The sequence below is a fragment of the Salvelinus alpinus genome, chromosome 6 (assembly GCF_045679555.1).
Source record: "Salvelinus alpinus chromosome 6, SLU_Salpinus.1, whole genome shotgun sequence".
NCBI classification, from domain to species: Eukaryota; Metazoa; Chordata; class Actinopteri; order Salmoniformes; family Salmonidae; genus Salvelinus; species Salvelinus alpinus.
Genome location: NC_092091.1, coordinates 60,617,835 through 60,638,682, shown reverse-complemented (window position 1 = coordinate 60,638,682; position 20,848 = coordinate 60,617,835). Strand labels below are relative to the sequence as shown.

General features: G+C 43.5%; 3 protein-coding genes across 6 annotated transcripts; 1 reads left to right on the top strand and 2 right to left on the bottom strand.

Annotated features, from left to right (window-relative positions):
- Positions 1-93: 93 nt before the first annotated feature.
- On the bottom strand, positions 94-5,981 carry ndufs8a (NADH:ubiquinone oxidoreductase core subunit S8a). 4 transcript variants are annotated; one of them, XM_071407273.1, is made up of 8 exons: positions 5,889-5,981; positions 4,729-4,773; positions 4,285-4,350; positions 3,900-3,989; positions 3,383-3,555; positions 1,518-1,646; positions 1,140-1,279; positions 94-774 (listed from the first exon to the last, which is right to left on the bottom strand). In XM_071407273.1, exons 2-7 carry the CDS (start codon positions 4,769-4,771, stop codon positions 1,148-1,150), a joined length of 633 nt encoding a protein of 210 aa, XP_071263374.1. In that variant the 5' UTR covers positions 4,772-4,773; positions 5,889-5,981; the 3' UTR covers positions 94-774; positions 1,140-1,147. The 4 variants fall into 4 exon arrangements, with proteins under 4 accessions (XP_071263374.1, XP_071263376.1, XP_071263372.1 ...); XM_071407275.1 differs by having other exon boundaries at positions 5,893-5,980; XM_071407271.1 differs by having other exon boundaries at positions 94-1,279.
- LOC139579052 (melanopsin) lies at positions 5,975-8,797 on the top strand. Its single transcript, XM_071407270.1, has 7 exons — positions 5,975-6,044; positions 6,536-6,681; positions 6,981-7,170; positions 7,462-7,600; positions 7,918-8,082; positions 8,356-8,437; positions 8,543-8,797. Coding segments are annotated over exons 1-7 (936 nt in total). The 5' UTR covers positions 5,975-6,043; the 3' UTR covers positions 8,756-8,797.
- Positions 8,798-8,799: 2 nt separating this feature from the next.
- On the bottom strand, positions 8,800-10,179 carry tmem187 (transmembrane protein 187). Its single transcript, XM_071407276.1, has one exon. It carries the CDS (start codon positions 10,045-10,047, stop codon positions 9,283-9,285), a length of 765 nt encoding a protein of 254 aa, XP_071263377.1. The 5' UTR covers positions 10,048-10,179; the 3' UTR covers positions 8,800-9,282.
- Positions 10,180-20,848: the final 10,669 nt, after the last annotated feature.

The window sequence follows — 20,848 nt, the reverse complement described above, 5'->3', positions numbered from 1 at the left end:
CACATTACTATTCCAACCTCAGTGTGGAAATATATAAAATACAGGATAATAAATTGTTTTACTGCACTGGGCCTATAAAAGAAGACACCGCAGGCCATTTGAATTTTTTATTTTACATAATTTGACGTCCACAAGTATTTAACCTTTGTACAATTCTCATGACAACAAACCCCCATTTAACTTCGTGTTGGCAGCAGGCTAATATATCTACTAGTTTGAGGATATTATAATCGAGCCTGAGTCTATCATGTACAAACTGGTTGTGTAACGCTTTCTGACAAAATGATAACATTCTGCCCTTAAAACAGAGTAGGAATGCATCCCAAATGGCACACTCTTCCTTAAATAGTGCATTACTTCTGACCAGAATCTTATGGGCCCTGGTCAAAAGTAGTGCACTATATAGGAGATAAGATGCCATTTGGAACACAAAGTAGGTAGTTGTCCCTAACCACTAGCACATGAGATTGTTCTCTTTCCCCCTAATGGTTCAGGTTAGGGTAGGGGCAATATCTTACCTCGAATCAGATAAACAGTACTGTTGAGGAAAGACATCAGGGGTGCGTTCAGTAGGGCACAGCATTGTGGAACGTTCAGATAGAAATATGGTACGTAGAACAAAGATGCCTCTCTGACAAGTAGAATAAAGAATCATGTCAACTCTATTCACGTCATTTCTTTCTGCAAATTTCCACAACGTATCCCTATTGAATGTGCCCCAGGATAGGCATCTGTGGGCGGGCTGCCGGTACAGGAGACTGAGGGTGCTTCTCTCTGTGGGTGAACTGAGCTTATTAATACAGTGGTCCACACAGACCTCGTTCTGGAGAGCTGTGGGTTCCTGCTGTTTATTTGTCCCATTCATCCAAGTCACATTCAATATTTATGCAGTATAGATATATGCAATATAGATAAACGGTGCTGTCTGGATCTCTGGAAACATATCTGGGTGTGAACCATTGATCTGGATCAACTGTACAGTATGGATGGACGTGTGTCTGTGTCAAAGAGGCTGACGGATATCTATACAATGTGTGTGCCAGTCTGTCATACCGCATCTGTGTGCGTTTCATGGTTATCAACAGAGTACGGTCGGTCAGTCAGTCGGTCGGTGTGTGGGTGTGTGTGTATCTGCGCACCAGCCGGTCTATCGATAGAGGTAATCAGCTTGTATGTTGGCAGCGATCTCGGCCTCCCACTTGTCTCCGTTGTTGAGCAGTTTCTCTTTGTTGTAGAGCAGCTCCTCATGAGTCTCTGTGGAAAACTCAAAGTTGGGGCCCTGAGGGAGATAGAGGTGAAAGAGAGAGGGGAGACACCAAACCAAATAGTTTTACAGGTCCTTTACGCCAACCTCAGTCACAGGGATCATAACGGCCAGACATCTACAGAGGAAGCTATAGTAGAGGGGTTTTGTGCCAAATGGCAATTTCCTTTTGGTCAAATGTAATGCACTAAGTAGGGAATAGGGTGCCATTTGGGACACCGACCATAGTAGAGAGGTAGAAGGTCCAGCTCACCTCCACGATAGCGTCAACAGGACAGGCCTCCTGGCAGAAGCCACAGTAAATACACTTGGTCATGTCGATGTCGTAGCGCGTCGTCCTCCTGCTGCCGTCCGATCGGGGCTCTGCCTCGATGGTGATGGCCTATGTAATGGGGGGGGTGTGTAAATCATGTTTAGGGCAGTGAGCCTGAAGGTGTTGTGGTATAGCAGACATAGGAAACGGTAAACGGTGCACTTCTTTTGACCAGGGCCTATAGGGTGCACTATGCAGGGGTCTATGTACGTGTACCAATTTTGGAAGCAGCCATGGAGTTATTTCCGTTGCAAAGTGCAGGTGTTTTGATACCCTGGGAGGGTTAGGGATATGCAGATGCGAATAGTTCAGGAGTGTTAACACTACAGGGGCCGGTTGCACCAGTTGGGCCGTAACTCTACGTCCGACGTAAAATGCGCTCAACGCCGGACCCAAAAAAATGATACCCGCTGCACCACCTGGGAGCAAGCCTTCTATGAGCGGTCTAGCAGGGAGCAGGCGGCGTAGGGTGTTCAATTCAGACTGTCTTCATGATACCGATAGAAAGAACAGTCATCCATTTTAAAAAGCAGGTGAATCTCGCGTTCGTATTTCACAGCCTCCACTGACTGTTGGAGTTGCCTACGCACGAGTCATTAGCAAAATAATATTGTAGATTTGGGCAACATTATAGCATGCTAAAATGTTTCTGATCAGCAATAGATGAGCAAACGAATAAATGAGCTGGCACCTCCACTTATTTTCCCAGCCAGAGACCAATTAACCAAATATACTGAAGGAGATTCGGTGAAACCAAATCACATCGGACAAGTCACAGGCTTTTGGTCTGGAGTAAGCTACTAGGTGAGTAAACAGAAAAATCATCAACTTGTTATAGGCTACATAACATGCTATCAAAATGGTCTGATCAGTGGTAAAAAAACAACAGGCGAGTCATCTGGACTAAAGATAGGTTTCCCACCTATAAATATATGCGCATTTGGATTTAATACGCATGCACCCTGTATCAAAAAGGTTGGCTGGTCCTCATTCAAGTACCGTAGATCACTTCACATAATTTTTTGGTTACTACATGATTCTGGCAGGTAGCCTAGTGGTTAGAGCATTGGGCCAGTAACCGAAAGGTTGTTGGATCGAATCCCCGAGCTGACAAGGTAAAAACCTGTTGTTCTGCATTTGAAATAAGAATTTGTTCTTAACTGACTTGCCTATTAAATAAAGGTTAAAGGTTAAATGTAAAAAATAAAATAATCCATGTTATTTCATAGTTTTGATGTCTTCACACGTCTTCACACGTCTACAATGTAGAAAATAGTACAAATAAAGAAAAACCCTTGAAGGCATAGGTGTGTATATACACACACTTTTGGGGGTAATGTTTGTGTTGAATTTGTTGTCCTCAGGGCACTATTGAAAATGAGACCCTTGTCTCAATGGGCTCCCGATTTAAATAAAAGTAAAAAATATATATAATTAATTCTCACAGTAACTCTTTATGGGTCCATCTAGTTGTGGTTAAGAAAAGGTTCATGCATAGTGGTGGGCTATGCAAAGGGATGGACTGTTCTCTCTGTGGAAGTGACATGCCTTGCAAATTTTAGAACTGCCACGATGGCAACAGCCTAGTAACGGGCACAGCCTAGCAACCATCATTATGAAGCATTAAATCTCATGAACGCACATTGCTTACACTGGACTAAGCTACGACAAGTCTTATTTTGAATTGGTGCAAACATGTGTGAATTCTGATCACAAAGTCTGACGTAGCTACGCCTGACCTAGCATTTAAGACCACGTTTTTACGCCCAACCGTTGCAACAGGCCACAGGTGTGTTTCTATGTACCTGGGCAGGGCAGATGGCTTCACACAGCTTGCAGGCGATGCAGCGCTCCTCTCCAGAGGGGTACCTGCGCAGGGCGTGCTCACCGCGGAAACGGGGCGACAGGGGCCCCTTCTCAAAAGGGTAGTTTATGGTGGCCGGCTCTCTGAACAGGTAGCTCATGGTCATGCTCAGTCCTGGGGGAGCAAGAAGCAGGAAGTGATGTTATACACTGCACTGGCTGCATCCAAAATGGCACCATACAGATTTCAGGTAAAGACTAATTTGTCAGTATGTAGCCTTTATCACAGTCATTGCAAGGCTGGTCCCTGATCTTTTGGTGCCCTCTTGTCAACTCCTATGAAATTTGTCATAGGAGTTTGCAAAATAGCAACAAAAAAACCTGGGACCAGGTTATTCAGTGGCTGTGTCTGAAATGACACCCTACGGGCCCTGGTCAAAAGTAGTGGACTATATAGGGAATACAGCACCGTTTCAGACATGGGGGTTGGTGTCACGAAGAGTCAGGAGTGAAACTGACCTCTGAAGAGCTCCGTCCACAGCAGAGTCTGAGCGGCTCGGTCTGTTATGGACTTCATGTCTGTGGGCAGATCCTGAGCATTCACATACTCTACAGAGAGAGGAAGAGAGAAGGCAAGAGGGAGGGAGAAAGACAGTGAGGTGAATGTTGAGTGCGTGTCTGAACATTCATACTAATCAAAGGCAAACAAAGGGCAGCTGTGGGGATCACAGTGGTCAGATGTATATGAGAGGCACTGGGTGTGCTCCTTTTGAATTCCCAGGTGCCCCGGATGGGTGGAGATTTCCCTTTAGGACGAATGGAATGCGCAAATGCCGCACACCCGGTGCACCCGATGATGCAAAACGAACGCACCTTGAGAGCCGGGGTAAGATACAGTACTTACTGAATCCCTCTCTCTGGGCCGACAGACTGATTGGACGCACCAGATTGTGTCCAGCCGCAAAGGCGCCTGTGGGGCGGAGGGGAAAGGAGTCAAATTATGACCTAAAAGGCAGAGGATGAAATGGAGCTACAAGGGAAGTGTTTTCACCACAAGAGGTCAACAATTAGCAAGTAGACTTCACTGACAGCTAACAGCATTGACTCGTCTTAAATTATTACATTGAGAGCATTTAGCAGACACTCTTATCCAGAGCGACCTACAATCAGTATCTTCATAGATAGTTGAGATGTGTTTTGGGTATCTGTATCCACTGTTTACCCCAAATAACTGAGTATAGCCTAAATTTCCTCTTGAACTGTTGATGAACAGAGTGACTTCTCTATCACTAAAGCGGTGCACCACACCATCAATATCCATCCATCCCTCCCTCAGGTGAGGTCTTACCTGGCCGGGACACGGAATATAGTACACGCAACGCCGCAGACATGTCTGGAACACGCCAACAACACAGGAAGAGGTAGGGAAAGAAAAACAGAAATATGTAATTATTAATCATGTGACACGCAAGTGCAATACAGGGTATGTGCATATAAATTGGCCAATGTTTTTTTTTTTAAGGTCACTGACCTATTGAAATCTGTTGCCAGATAACACATTGCACTCATTCAGAAAACCTGTATCGGTCTTACTTTGTTTGTCATGACATAATGTAAAGATGTGCCTTGTGTTATCATCCAATAACTTGTCTGTTTGTCAACAAACAAACCATAGGTAGATAGCTAACTAAGTTCCATAGCTAAGAGGTTAGTATGTGTGCTTGTTACTAAAATCGTTCATGTGTGATGATCATTATGACCCTTATGTCAGAGCTCTGCTGGTCCTTGTGACGACAGCATGCGACACAAGAGAGAAGAAGCTACTACACTAAAATTAATATCTGTTAACAGCATAGGTTAGTTAGTACGTTAGCTTGCTAGTTGAGGACATGAGTGTTCCAGCAAGACAACTGTTTTCCCAGAAAACAAAAGCCAACCGTCTAACGTTACCCAGATGACACAGGGTAACGTTAGACGGTTGGCTTTTGTTTTCTGGTTAAACAGTTGTCTTGCTGGAACACTCATGTCCTCAACTAGCAAGCTAACGTACTAACTAACCTATGCTGTTAACAGATATTAATTTTAGTGTAGTAGCTTCTTCTCTCTTGTGTCGCATGCTGTCGTCACAAGGACCAACAGAGCTCTGACATAAGGGTCATAATGATCATCACACATGAACGATTTTAGTAACAAGCGCAATTTTTTTACTGCGTGACATGATATATTGTAGCAAAATGTAATACTACCAAAACGCGTTACGCTATGACAAATGCATGTTGTTAGATAGGTACTAACAAGCATTAGCGAGCCGGCTAGCAACAACCGGTTAGCCATAAAATCCTCAAGGACTTTTCCAATGACTGACGTTATGTAGCTTTAGCTGTAAAAGCAGCGGTCATACAAGTACCAAAAGGCAGTAGAAATTTAAACAAAGATATTATGTGTTGTAAAATATCTTTAAAATCATTGCAAATAAGTATGTAGTTGATAAAATAACTTCAAACTCACCGACCTGTCGCTATTTGGCCTTCTAAACCAGAACAGCGGACGATTTGAGAAGTGCAATTTGCGTGGGCAGGAAGTCAAAGAACGTTATGACAGAGATCTCGCGTTGGACGTCAAAAAGTTGCCATGTTTGATGTGGCGCAGGTGGTAAGGTCAAAAGTTTGAAAATATGATTTTCTATCCTAAAATACAGTGCTACGTGAAATTCTTAAATGTACTGTTGTTGTTTTGAATTGATTGTCCTTCATTCAGTATTTAGTAGTGATATTTTACACACACACACACACACACACACACACACACTCACTCACTCACTCACACAATGCTTGATAAGGGATTTGCCAGTGGCTAATGAAGCAGGATAGTTTTAATTGGAGATTGTTTTTGATGACGGTCTCACTTTGTGTAATCATCACTCTCCCATCCATAATTCCCTCTATCTCCTCATGGTTGTGGACTCTAACCAGCCGTCTTAAAAGTAAGTACGGTACTGTATTACAATTACATGAATTATTCTATAATAGCAATGATTTTCTACACATTGTGAGGCTTTCAAGATTGTATAATTTGACTAACCAACAGTAATTGACTGCATTCATTTATATCTTTATAACTTATAATCACTGTTCTTTCTCTTCTCCATCGCTCAGTGAACGATTGGGCCAACAGCAGCACATCGGTAGTGTTGGAGCAGTCCTGGACAAGGGTTGAGAGGTCAGTGCTGGTGGCAGTTCTGAGCGTGGAGATGGTGCTGGGGGTCATTGGGAACTGTCTGGTACTACTGGTAAAAATCATGGTAGGTAACTGTTATTAACTCGGTGTCACACACTTCTCTCCCTGACCTACTGTTAGGAGATCTAACCAAGGACTCGTATATCCTCTTTGTAACCCAGTGTTCTGACTGTAGCTTACTTCTGTGAGTGCGTTATAGTTTACATATGCCTGCCTGATGGTGCCACTTTTTTACAAAATGTCACAGTACAAACAAGCTCTATCTGCTGATGAAGAGGCACCGAACAATGCCAATGAGCAGAGCCCATATATATATAAAAAAAGCTTGAAATAGAATAATCTCTCTCTCCGTCTCTTTCTCAGTGTAGGGATCAGTTTCCCTGTAGATACTGGGTCCCCTTCGTCAGTCTGACCCTCTCCGACCTTGGCTCCTCCCTGCTCATCATCTCTGGCTCCCTATTGGCTATGTTGACTAAGGGTCAGAGGTCACCATGGTGCGAGGTCGTCAGCTTGCTCAAATTCGCCTTCATCACTTCCTCTATTGGAAGCATAGGTGAGACTCTCCTGGGCCTAGGTTGTAGGCGTTTTGAATCCGCATTTCACTTGGAGAAACAACAGTGTTACGGGACTGACTTTGATGACCACTTAATGCGCTAACCAACTTCTCTACACACACTTTTCATTCTCATTATTCACTTCTAAACACCCACTCCTCACACATGCATATTTTACATCCAATTCAACAATCCTCAATCCACTTACATCTATTGTGTGTCCCAAATGGCACTCTATTGCCTATGTAGTGCACTACTTTTTAAAAAACGAATTCCTCCCCTCTCCACAGCGATTCTCTGCGTACAGCGAGCCAAGGGCGTGGCCTCCACAGGAAGAGGCGCCTCTGTTGTTGTGGCTCTGGCTTGCCTGGCTTCCTGGTTGACAGGGGTGGTGTTTGGGAGCATCCCTGTGGTCTACAACTGGATCAGGTGAGGGAAGGTTGTGGTGAGGGTCTTGTAGTTATTTGGGTCATACTAGACATACAGTGAGGCAGACTAGGTCATTGTTAATTTATCTTCTCTTCCATCAATGTACCCTGGTCTATCTTTAGCCCAGTTAGCCAATCTAAAATAGGGGTTTTGCACAGAATTATAATTATTTGGCCAATAATGGGGGCCCAAGGAAAAAAATGGGCTGGTGTCAGGCCCTCAAGGAAAAAAATAGGCAGGTCTGTTAGAAATGTCCGAGCCGAATTTGGTCCGGTCCGTCCCTGCCTCTGAACTCTCTGTCTCTCTCCAACTCTCAGGTACGACCCTGCAGAGATGCTGTGTGCAGTGTTCTGGGAGAGCAGTTACTCTGACATGCTGGTCTATATCCTCTGTGCTTTCTCCATCTGCATATTCCTCCCCTTCCTCCTCATCCTCTTCTGCTCTCTCTTCACCGCTGCTTGCTGCGGGAGGAACTGCGACAGGTATGTGTTGTGATTTGTGAGCATTTGGGTGCATCGTAATAGTCTGAAATGGTCACCTCCCCCTCGTCTCGTTTACATCATCTGCATTGATGTGAAATAACTGCACATCAATTTCCTGATGCACACCATTCTTGCTTTACCAAAGCATCTTTTTCAAGCTAGAAATGGAGGTTCCATTCACATATACTCGAAAATTATAGATCAGTGCAGATGAAGAAGGCAACCAGATTAGTACCTTCCTTAGTAACGGCTCTTTCTCTATCTCCTTCATAGTGACCCAGATGACCTCTCCTCTGTCACTCCTCTGATTGTGGCCTTCTACCTGTTCTGCTACACTCCCTTCGCTGTGTCTGAGGTGACACACACGCACAAACATCTATACACACACACTCTTCAGATTCATTTTGCCATTCTCCTCCCTGAAGCCAATGGTTATTTTTTACTCCTCACTTCCCCACAGCTGATTCTTCTTGGAAAACTGGACCTATCCCCTGCACCTGATTGGCTGAGAACTCTGTCATCAGTGATGTCCTACCTAGACTGCGGGTTGAACCCCATCATCTACTGTGCCAACCAGGACTTCCGGGAGGCGGGACTTGCTCTGTTCTGGACCAGTAGGAAGTTATTATTCTCTGAGCCTGTGCTGACAAGCATGACAAAGTTGGAATTGTAAAGATTGACCACAAAATAAATTATGTAAAGTTGGTGGCTAAAAGATTTCTCATAAAACAGTTTTAATTCCTCCAATTTGAGATATTATGACAATGATTGTTTTGACATATTTACACATTTGTTGGAAATATATGTTGCACTGATGTTGATTTCTTATGAGATTAGATGTTAACAAACGAGATGTTGTGCATTGGTTAAAATTACAAAGAAAAAAACAAATATATCTTCATCAGTCTTAAATCATTGGCTGACTCAGTTCTTGCTGCATTTTCCCCTCTGCATTTTATCAAACCAGCCTACCTGTACCTACATTTTTTTTCAAATCTGAATTAGGTGTGATTGGCCTACTATCTAGAATATAACTTCAGTGGATGACCGACACAGTTTTGTCATTTTGTCCCTGAAGTGGGTTACGTTTCTTCTACACAATTTCTGCTCCCTTAAGTCCACGAAGACAATTGAATGACTTAACACACATTAATTGCAGACAGACTCAGACCTATTGCCATTGATCATCCATGGACAGACCTATTCAGTCCGTTTTGGTGCTATGCTTGTGAAGCGCGTGAGAAAGCAGAAACTGTAGTGGAACTGCAGAACGTCACACACTTTGGACCAGAAGTGTCCAGTGAGATGTTGGAACGGTCGGTATCGGGCCAGGGTGTGATCCAACAGTTTCAGCAACACGAAACCACTGCAGGACAGTACCGCAAGACCCAGGTATCTCCGGGAATGGCAGTCCCCATGGTTACGGTTTACCCCTACACCTTTGATGACCGCGAAGGCCACATGACATCCGAGGGCCACCTCGAACCCTTGGTCGTGCACCAGCGAAAGGCCATAGCTGAGAATGGAGCACAACTCGACCGTTAACGCGTACCGTGGCCGCCAACCGTGCTCGATAAAATCGCACCACACCAGCACCCACGCGAAGATGGGAAGCGTGAACCACTGGTCCAAAACAGCGGGCGCACGAAGGAGAGTCGCGAGGCGCACCCACTGCACAGGTGCGTAGGCAATGGCCATGAGTGCGAACATGTCTTTGACGTAATCTGCCCTAGTGTCTCTTTTACCGTTCGTCCGTTGAAGTAGCCAGTAAATGCCCATGAAAATGTATCCCAAATTGACCAAGGAGTTGAATGGCATTGCCAGGTAACAGGGTAGGTAGTCAACTGTCTTCTCGGCGTAGTGATCATAGCTTATGTCGACTAAAACGCTGTTGAATAGACCAGTGTTCGCCAAAACGACACAAACACAAAAGGGAACTAAAACGTGTAACAATGCAGACTTCATTGTTATATCATATAGTCCAACGCATTCGTACAATAATTGTTGTAAAAAGAATGGAAAATTAAATGTTTTGACAGAGCAAGTTGCGACACAAACTTTTCCTGTTGTTTTTCCGGGATTGGAATCACATGATGGCGCAATGAGTTATACACTAGATGACTGATGGGCACTGTTTTGAAGACCCGTGCCTCCATCTTGGCACTCCCCCACCGTTTAAGAAAAATATGTAGGAAGTTTTGATATGCGTTTATTAATGTCTACATTTGCTTTTGCCAAGTTTATTATATTACAGACACCTTCATGTATATGTAACAGTTTAACTTTAGTCCGTCCCCACGCGCGAACCAGGGACCCTCTGCGCACATCAACAACAGTCACCCACGAAGCATCGTTACCCATCGCTCCACAAAGGCCGCCGCCCTTGCAGAGCAAGGGGAACCACTACTTCAAGGTCTCAAAGCGAGTGACGTCACCGTTTGAAAGGCTATTAGCGCACACCACCGCTAACTAGCTAGCCATTTCACATCGGTTACATTCACCCCCCTTTCAACCTCCTCCTTTTCCGCAGCAACCAGTGATCCGGGTCAACAGCATCAATGTAACAGTTTAACTTTAAACCGTCCCCACGCCCCGACCCGGGCGAGAACCAGGGACCCTCCGCACACATCAACAACAGTCACCCACGAAGCATCGTTACCCATCACAAGGGGAACCACTACTTCAAGGTCTCAAACGGAGTGACGTCACCGTTTGAAAGGCTATTAGCGCGCACCACCGCTAACTAGCTAGCCATTTCACATCGGTTACATATACTTGTATATATTTTGATCTAAACATAAAAGTAAAACATTGGAAAATATATAAAAACATTTTCCTTAAAACCTCTGGGATAGGCGGGACGCTACTGTCCCACTTGGCTAAAAGCCAGAGCGCCAAATTCAAATAAATTACTATAAAAATCACACTTTCATTAAATCACACATGAAAGATACCAAATTAAAGCTACACTTGTTGTGAATCCAGCAAACATGTCAGAATTCAAATAGGCTTTTCGGCGAAAGCAAACTATGCTATTATCTGAGGATAGCACCATAGTAAACAAAGAGAGAGAAGCATATTTCAACCCTGCAGGCGCGACACAAAACGCAGAAATAAAAATATAATTCATGCCTTACCTTTGACGAGCTTCTGTTGTTTGCACTCCAATATGTCCCATAAACATCACAAATGGTCCTTTTGTTTGATTAATTCCGTCGATATATATCCAAAATGTCAATTTATTTGGCGCGTTTGATCCAGAAAAACACCGGTTCCAACTTGTGCAACGTGACTACAAAATATCTCAAAAGTTACCTGTAAACTTTGCCAAAACATTTCAAACTACTTTTGTAATACAACTTTGTATTTTTTAACGTAAATAATCGATAAAATTGAAGACGGGATGATCTGTGTTCAATACAGGATTAAAACAAACTGTAGCTAGCTTTCTGGTCACGCGCCTCTATCTAACAGTACACTTCAAGTGACCCTCGTTCAAGATGGCCGTACTTCTTCATTACACAAAGGATTAACCTCAACCAATTTCTAAAGACTGTTGACATCCAGTGGAAGCGGTAGGAACTGCAAGAAGGTACCTTAGAAATCTGTATTCCCAATGAAAACCCATTGAAAAGAGAGTGACCTCAAAAAACAAATTCTGAATGGTTTGTCCTCGGGGTTTCGCCTGCTAAATAAGTTCTGTTATACTCACAGACATGATTCAAACAGTTTTAGAAACTTCAGAGTGTTTTATATCCAAATCTAATAATATGCATATCTTATCTTCTGGGGATGAGTAGCTGGCAGTTGAATTTGGGTATGCTTTTCATCCAAATGTGAAAATGCTGCCCCCTATCCTAGAGAAGTTTTAAAGTATCACTTTTGTTGTTGATTGAAATAGCTATAAGTGACTAGGCAACAGGATATATATATAATAGACAGAAGCAGCAACGTAGGGGATGAGTGTGAAAGTGTGTGTGTGTGGCGTCGGTATGCATGTGTGTTTTGGGATGTCAGTGTAGGAGCCAACTTCTGCTTGATCTGAAAATGTGGTCGTAGACCCCGTACGGAGAGTGTGACACATTTGCGGAGCCTCCGGAGGCACACAGAGGCCAAATTGAGCTCCCAAATTCTGTAACGGAGGGCTCCGTATAGCTCCGCATTGACATGATTGATTGACGGTAGGTGGGGGCGGGAGGTCCTGTATAAACACAAACTCACTTCCTTCACAACAACTCTGCACTGCAACGTGAAGTGCAAGAAGTATGAATGCCCTGACTTCTGCAGAGGCTGTATCACCGTAAATGATGGAGCCTTCCTCTTAGACACCACATGGTATAGAGGTCCTGGATAGCAGGGAGCTCGGCCCCAGTGATGTACTGGGCCGTACGCACTACACTCTGTCGCGCCTTGCATTGGATGCCAAGCAGTTGCCATACCAAGTGTTGATACAGCCAGTCAAGATGCTCTAGATGGTGCAGCTGTAGAACTTTTTTAGGATCTGAGGGCCCATGCCAAATATTTTCAGCTTCCTAGTTACCACCAAAGAAAGCACTGAGCTAGACTGAAACACCTGCATTTTGGAGCTGCCTTACTCAAGAAAGCAAGAAAGAGACCATGTTTGTATACGGCTTTATTCACTTAATAAATGTGTTTTTACATTGTTTGCAAACTGATATGTGACATGTACTAATGCCAAAATAACATGGAAAACATGCAACAAACCGGTGGTGCCACTGCTGGCACCACACTGCCAGGTCACTGACCTCTCTCATAGGCTGCGTCATCGTCGTCTGTGATCAGACCTACCACTGTTGTCTTGTCGGCAAACTTATTGATGGTGTTGGAGTCGTGCATTGCCACAGTCGTGGGTGAACAAGCAGTACAGGAGGGGACTAAGCACGCACCCCTGATTCTCAAGTAGGTGTCCTTTGGTCCAGGTGGAAAAGGGCAGTGTGGAGTGCAATAGAGATTGCATCATCTGTGGATCTGTTGGGGCGATATGTGAATATGAGTGCGTCCAGGGTGTCTGGGATGATGGTGTTGATGTGAGCCATGACCAGCCTTTCAAAGCATTTCATGATTATCCGCATAATGCACAGCCCTTGTCGCAAGGATCTGTACACAATTCCTGGTAGCTGAAAATGTCCCAGTTCTACCTTTGCCTGCATACTCACCAGACATGTCAACCATTGAGCATGTTTGGGATGCTCTGGATTGACGTGTATAACTGTGTTCCAAATGTAATGCAGACGTAAGACAGTTACGGTATCTGTAAGGGTGAGAAGCACAGGGAGGAGGTGAGATGACACTTTATAATACATAAAATGTAAAGACAAAAAAAGGAGAAGAGAGGATGAGAGGGAGAAGCAACCTGGTCCACTCTGGTAAGATTTTCTTTAGTATGTCATTGTGAAAATGTTTTTTATTTTTTATTTTGTAATGTCATAGAATATACTTTATTCTCAGTCAATTTACCTGGTGAAACCGTGTAGTTATTCCATCATTGTCCCCTAGGTGGCGCTGCTGTCCCAGTGAATCTCCAGGAGGAGAATGCAGCCTGTGGCATGCCCAGAGCCTGTGACCTGAAGAAGTTTGACGAATCGTACAGGCTGGGCACCTACTGTATCAAGTACTAAAAGGCTCTGCTCAACTTCACCAAGAATTTGGTGCTTTTTGAGATATGTAACTTGGTGGAAAAAATACTTTACATTTCACCTCATTTTAACATTCTGTCATAAAGAGCACATGTTCAATTTAATAAAAAAGCATGTTTTCCCATCTCAAGAGGATAATTTAAAAAATGACTAAGTTCCAAATAAAGTAACAGGGTTGATGATTTAATCTTCCATCAGCCATAAATCCCCTTGTAACAGAGGGAATGGAAGCTTGTTGTATGCAAGAGGAAGGGCAATTGAATGCAAGCTCCACAAAAAAAATAAACAATTGTTAAAACATTTCTAGCCTGTCTGTCTATGGGTAACAGGGTTGACGTGTTATGCTTGATCCACTTAGTTTTTCACCATAAAACACCAGAGAATTACCAAAAAAAGAGTAGAACCAGCTCACCTGCTTTTACACTATGATTTGAATGTTAGATGTTAAATGTTTTTCTTTCAACATTTATTTTATTTTTAAAAGGAATAGTTTCATTATATTCAAACGAGATTTTAATTCACTTAACAGGGTTGACCTTAAAATGAGGGACAGGTTTATTATTATATTTTTTTTATCTTCAAATGAATCACTAATCACATAAATGAATCAATAATAATCTTCAGAAATTACTTTGTCAAAGCAACAGCCTAACTAGGACTTACATTGATGATAAACTTGGAGACATTTTGGGGTTAAGTGGGTTAAAATCTTCCTGGATGTCACAGAGGGTGCAAAGAGGGACATGTCAAAATTCTGAATTTTGGCAGTTTAGTAAGTCTTTATTCATATTAGAAATCTGATTTATTGAATTCTCCATGTGGTCTATATTAAAGGGCACTGCATTGAATATAACAGGTTTTAAAAATTCAATATGGGTGCACAATTTTTACTTAACATATCAAAGGGATGCAAAAGGAACTAACAATCTATGAGAGGACAATGAGGTTATAGTACAGTAGATAAGCTCCCAAAAAAGACCATATTGTTCGATTTAGTATAGAAGCGTGGAAATTGGCACACTTGTATAGTTTTTCACGCTGAACAAAACCTGATATAGGTCCATTTCATCACCCCCAATAGGTCAATGGTGAAAATGCATTCACCTGTATTGACGTTTTGGGTCATGGCTTCCCGTGTTACCCCAAAATACTTTAAAATATTTGTATTTTATAACCTTTATGATTGCAACAATGATGAAAAACTATCAGAAACCGCAGTAAAAATTGTATTTTTACTTTCAAAGTGGTGTATTAAATACAAAGTTACCTTTTACACTCAATTTTACACTAATGTATCCATCTCATCATTAAATGACAATTTACCTGACAGTTTTGATATCCATTCATCAAGATCCATTACACCGCATGGCATAACACGCTGCTTAATACTGATATAGAAATATACTTTCTTTCTTCAAACATGCATTCCAGATTAAATCCTGCGATGGGTCATGTCCGGTTGCCCGAGTACCTACCCGCTCGACCCCATCTCCTCCCTTCTCCAGACCTTCTCTGAAAACCTTCTTCCATTCCTCACTTCCCTCATCAACAAATCCCTGACCACTGACTTCAAGATGGCCAGAGTCACTCCCCTCCTCAAGAAACCAACACTCAACCACTCTGACGTCAAAAACTATAGACTGGTATCTCTTCTTTCTTTTCTTTCCAAAACACTTGAGCATGCTGTCTATGACCAACTCTCTTATCTCTCTCAAAACTATTTTATTGACCCTAACCAGTCAGTCTTCAAAATGGGTCTCTCACCTGAGATTGTTCTCCTCTGCGTTATGGAGGCTCTCCAAACTGCCAAAGCTGACTATCTCTGCTCTGTTCTCATCCTCTTAGATCTATCTGCTGCCTTTGACACGGTGAACCATTGGACCCTCCTCTCCTGCTCTCACTACTGGTGTCCCCCAGGGCTCGGTTCTAGGCCCTCTCTTCTTCTCTCTGTACACCAAGTCACTCGGCTCCGTCATATCCTCACATGGTCTCACCTATCTTTGCTATGTGGACGACACTCAATCACTTTTCTCTTTACCCCCTTCTGACACCCAGGTGCTGACACGCATCTCTGCGTGCCTGGTGGACATCTCAGCTTGGATGTCGGCCCACTACCTCAAGCTCAACCTCAACAAGACGGAGCAGCTCTTCCTCCCAGGGAAGGCCTGCCCGCTCCAAGACTTTTCCATCATGGTTGACAACTCCACTGTGTCCCCATCCCAGAGTGCAAAGAACCTTGGCTTGATCCTGGACAACACTCTGTCGTTCTCTGCAAACAAAGCAGTGACTCGCTCCTGCAGGTTCACGCTCTACAACATCCATAGAGTGCGACCTGACCTCACACAGGAAGCGGGGGCAGGTCCTAAACCTGACATCTCTCTCGACTTGCTGTTGGCTGGGCTCCCCACTTGTGCCATTAAAACCCTGCAACTGATGCAGAACGCAGCAGCCCGATTGGTGTTCAACCATCCCAAGTTCTCCCATGTCGCCCCACTCCTCCGCACACTCCACTCTTCCAGTCGAAGCTCGCATCCACTACAAGACCATGGTGCTTGCCTACAGAGCAGCAAGGGGAACTGTCCCTCCCTACCTCCAGGCTATGCTCAAACCCTACACCCCAACCCGAGCACTCAGACACCTCTGGTATCTTGGCCCTCCCACCTCTACGGGAGGTCAGCTCCCACTCAGTCCAGTCAAAGCTCTTCTCTGTCCTGGCACCCCAATGGTGGAACAAGCTTCCCCCTGACGCTAGGACAGCAGAGTCCCTGCCCATCTTCCGAAAAACGTCTGAGACCCTACCTCTTCAGAGAGTATCTTCAATAATACCACAGCACCCCCCCCACCCCCACCCCTAGCCTTTTATCGAATTCACACTCACACTTGACTGCTGATAACTACTTTATTGAGGAAAATGTACTTACTATGCCTGAGATAAATGCACTAACTGTAAGCTGCTCTGGATAGCAGTGTCTGTGTAACAGTATAACTTTAAACCGTCCCCTCGCCCCGACCTCGGGCGCGAACCAGGGACCCTCTGCACACATCAACAACTGACACCCACGAAGCGTCGTTACCCATCGCTCCACAAAAGCCGCGGCCCTTGCAGAGCAAGGGGAAACCCTACTTAAGTCTCAGAGCAAGTGACGTAACTGATTGAAACGCTACTAGCGCGTACCCGCTAACTAGCTAGCCATTTCACATCCGTTACACTCACCCCCCTTTCAACCTCCTCCTTTTCCGCAGCAACCAGTGATCCGGGTCAACAGCATCAATGTAACAGTATAACTTTATGGCGTCCCCTCGCCCCGACCCGGGCGCGAACCAGGGACCCTCTGCACACATCAACAACGGTCGCCCACGAAGCATCGTTACCCATCGCTCCACAAAGGCCGCGGCCCTTGCAGAGCAAGGGGAAACCCTACTTAAGTCTCAGAGCAAGTGACGTAACTGATTGAAACGCTACTAGCGCGTACCCGCTAACTAGCTAGCCATTTCACATCCGTTACATCTGCTAAATGACTAAAATGTAAATAATCATTAAGTAAAACATTTTTGAATTACCCACAATCCTGGAAAAATGGAGTCACTTGGCAAGTTGTTGCAAGAACATAAATTACGTTTTTTAGAAATATGATTACAATTGAGTAAATTAAATCACTACATTCAGTCTCTCTTTGGTTATCTTAATAAAGATACTTACATTTTGAGCAACATATTAAATTGGATTTATTCTAAAATGTTGGGGTAATATTAAATTAACAAATCACTGAAACTACTTTAATTCATTTTGATTAAGTATATTTGTATAATTTTTTTGGGTCAATTTCAATTAACCCCAGAAATGTTTTTTTACACTGGTGAATGACAGTAACAGTTTTGTTCTTTGTCCTAGAAGTGGGCTAGGCCTATAAATCAGCATTAGTGGGAAATCAGGTGTAGTGGGACATTTGTGTTTGAGGGTACTATACTATGATAATGTACACTACAAAGTAATTTCAGTGTGTACAGAATATTAAAATAAATGGTAAGTGTGTGGTATGTTGCAGAAGTCAGCCCAGGGATCAACTGTTGGAACAGTATTGTGGTTATATTGTGGTAGAGGCTGGCTTTGAAACAGGTGGTCCGAAACTTGACTCTCACTACAGCAGATTCCTCTCTCCTGTGTGCCGCCACATCCTGCCTTCACAATCGGAGGCCCCTTTCAGGTAACGGGTGACCTGAATCTGGACCCTCATCCGTGGCAAGGTAGCATCTGCCACACTTCCGACGATTGGTATTACAGCCAGACACCTAAGCTACAAAATGCAAGAGAAGTATTAGAAATGACTTACTATGTTAACATATTTCCCTCCCCCACCCCCTATATTTTTTTTAAATATACAATTATTGTGACAGTCTATAAAAACATTTAAGTTGGTAACAGTTATGTTCTTACCTTCATGTCTGCGGCCCAAACTTGGCACCGTTGGCCTGTTGTAGTGTCTCTCTCATGGCCCTGTTTGAAACAATAACGTCACATTGAAATGAATACCCAGAGTTGCAACATCAATCAAGGGGCTTTTTTCTCCTTTGAATGTGCATATAATGTTAGTCAATGTTGTTAGCTAGCAAGATGGCTAGCTACGTAACTCGGCTATTAAGGACACAATCGGATAGCAAACTAGCCAACTTAATAGAATTTTCCCCATAATTTAGCTAGCTAGCAACTGCCAAGTTCATGTTTCAAGCTAGCTAAGTAGCTAACATTAGCAAGCCATCTAACGTTAGCATGCTAACCAAGTAACGTTAACTAGCTAGGCTAGCTATCTAGCTTGCGTTATTGTCGTTTTTTATGTTAATGCATTACACAAGTAAAACTACACACAAATGAAGAAAGCCGTAACGTTAATTACTTGAGCAAACAAACTTTGCATTCCAATCTGGTGCATGAACAGATGAGAACAAAAAATGTTCAAACGCTTTGGTTACATATTTGAACATTTCAAATGAAGTCTATTGACTCCAATGAACGATCCACTCTCTCATGCATGATCCAGAATCCAGGCTAGCGAATTGGTGCTCCATCTATTTACAGTCCCTTCAGGAAATATTCAAACCTCTTGACTTTTTCCACATTTTGTTGCGTTACAGCCTTCCTTTGAGCATGGTGAAGTTTTTCATTACACTTTGGATTGTGTGTCAATACACACAGTCACTACAAAGATACAGGTGTCCTTCCTAACTCAGGACTGGGGAAGGTGGAAAGCTTCTTGGCATACACATCACTGTCAAACTGAAATGGTCCACCCACACAGACAGTGCGGTGAAGAAGGTGCAACAGCGCCACTGTCGGAGCTAGAAACACAAGCATTTCGCTACACCCTTAATAACATCTGCTAAACATGTGTATGTGACCAATAAGATTTGATTTGAGTTGCCAGAGAGGAAGGAAACTGCTCAAGGATTTCACTATGAGGCCAATGGTGACTTTAAAACAGTTAGAGTTTAATGGCTGTGATAGCAGAAAACTGAGGATGGATAAACAACATTGTAGTTACTCCACAACACTAACCTAATTGACGGAGTGAAAAGAAGGAAGCCTTTTTTTTTTTTACCCCAATTTCGTGGCATCCAATTGTTAGTAGTTACTATCTTGTCTCATCGCTACAACTCCCGTACAGGCTCGGGAGAGACGAAGGTCAAAAGCCATGCAGCCTCCAAAACACAACCCAACCAAGCCACACTGCTTCTTAACACAGCGCGCATCCAACCCGGAAGCCAGCCGCACCAATGTGTTGGAGGAAACACCGTGCGACCTTGGTTAGCATGCACTGCGCCCGGCCCGCCACAGGAGTCGCTGGTGCACGATGAGACAAGGATATCCCTACCGGCCAAACCCTCCCTAACCCAGACGACGCTAGGCCAATTGTGCGTCGCCCCACGGACCTCCCGGTCGCGACCGGCTGCGACAGAGCCTGGGAGCGAACCCAGAATCTCTGGTGGCACAGCTAGCGCTGCGATGCAGTGCCCTGGACCACTGCACCACCCGGGAGGCCAAGAAGGAAGCCTTTTACAGAATACAAATATTTCAGAACATGCATCCTATTTGCACAGCCTGGTCTCACAGACTAGACGTAACATAGTAAAGGTAAATCCGGAACACTCAAATTAGTAGGATTTGTTACGTTTGGTATGGTTACATAAGACATATAGCTACTTAAGGAATAAACTAAAGTAGTGTGGTTGGTCTGGGTGGATGGGTCGGTGTATAATGCGAACTTTAAGGACTGGGAAGTTTTTCAGGATAAAATAGAAACGGAGTGGAGCTAAGCACAGAAAACCTGGTTCAGTCTGCTTTCCACCAGACACTGGGGGATGAAATCACCTTTCAGTAGGACACTAATCTAAACACAAGGCCAAATCTACACAGAGTTGCTTACCAAGAAGACAGTGAATGTTCCTGAGTGGCTAAATTTTGAAAATAATAATGGGCAAATATTGTACAATCCAGGTGTGGAAAGCTCTTAGAGACATACATAGAAAGACTCCAAAAGACTCCAGAAGCCAAAAGTGCTTCTACAAAGTATTGACTCAAGGGTGTGAATACTTATGTAAATTAGATATTTCTGTATTTCATTTTCAATAAATTTGCAAACATTTCTGAAACCATGTTTTGTCATTATGGGGTATTGTGTGTAGATGGGTGAGAGAAAAAAATAAATATTTAATCCATTTTGAATTCAAGCTGTAACATAACAAAATGTGGAATAAGTCAAGGGGTACGAATACTTTCTGAAGGCACTGCATATTGAATGTGTGCAGCTAGTGTATTGTTGTTCTGTTTTTCAGAACGTCGGGGGGTGATAAATACAGACAATTAAACTGTTCTTTACCTCCAAAAGCCTGTGGCGTTTTCTATCTAAAAGCTACTGGCTACTTTTTCTTCGTGTGGTTTTCCGGCAGACTAGACACTTAGTTGTATATTGCTGCCTTTCACAGTTCAGAAAGTGCATTGCACATTTTGTTCACAATAAAGGGAAAAGAGAAATGGGGAAAATATAAATTGCACCTAGATATATACCTTTATCCCAAACAAACCCACAACCCCATCCCACTACTTTGGCCCTAAC

Bases quoted from the DNA above. Each gene is read 5' to 3' on its own strand.
- tmem187 (XM_071407276.1), bottom strand. From the start codon at position 10,047: ATGAAGTCTGCATTGTTACACGTTTTAGTTCCCTTTTGTGTTTGTGTC.
- LOC139579052 (XM_071407270.1), top strand. The intron at 7,601-7,917 runs GTGAGGGAAGGT...TCCAACTCTCAG, and splicing joins GTGGTCTACAACTGGATCAG to GTACGACCCTGCAGAGATGC. The intron at 8,083-8,355 runs GTATGTGTTGTG...TCTCCTTCATAG, and splicing joins TGCGGGAGGAACTGCGACAG to TGACCCAGATGACCTCTCCT.
- ndufs8a (XM_071407271.1), bottom strand. From the start codon at position 4,771: ATGTCTGCGGCGTTGCGTGTACTATATTCCGTGTCCCGGCCAG. The intron at 3,990-4,284 runs GTAAGTACTGTA...CTCTCTCTGTAG, and splicing joins GGCCCAGAGAGAGGGATTCA to AGTATGTGAATGCTCAGGAT. The intron at 1,647-3,382 runs GTACATAGAAAC...CCCATTACATAG, and splicing joins AAGCCATCTGCCCTGCCCAG to GCCATCACCATCGAGGCAGA.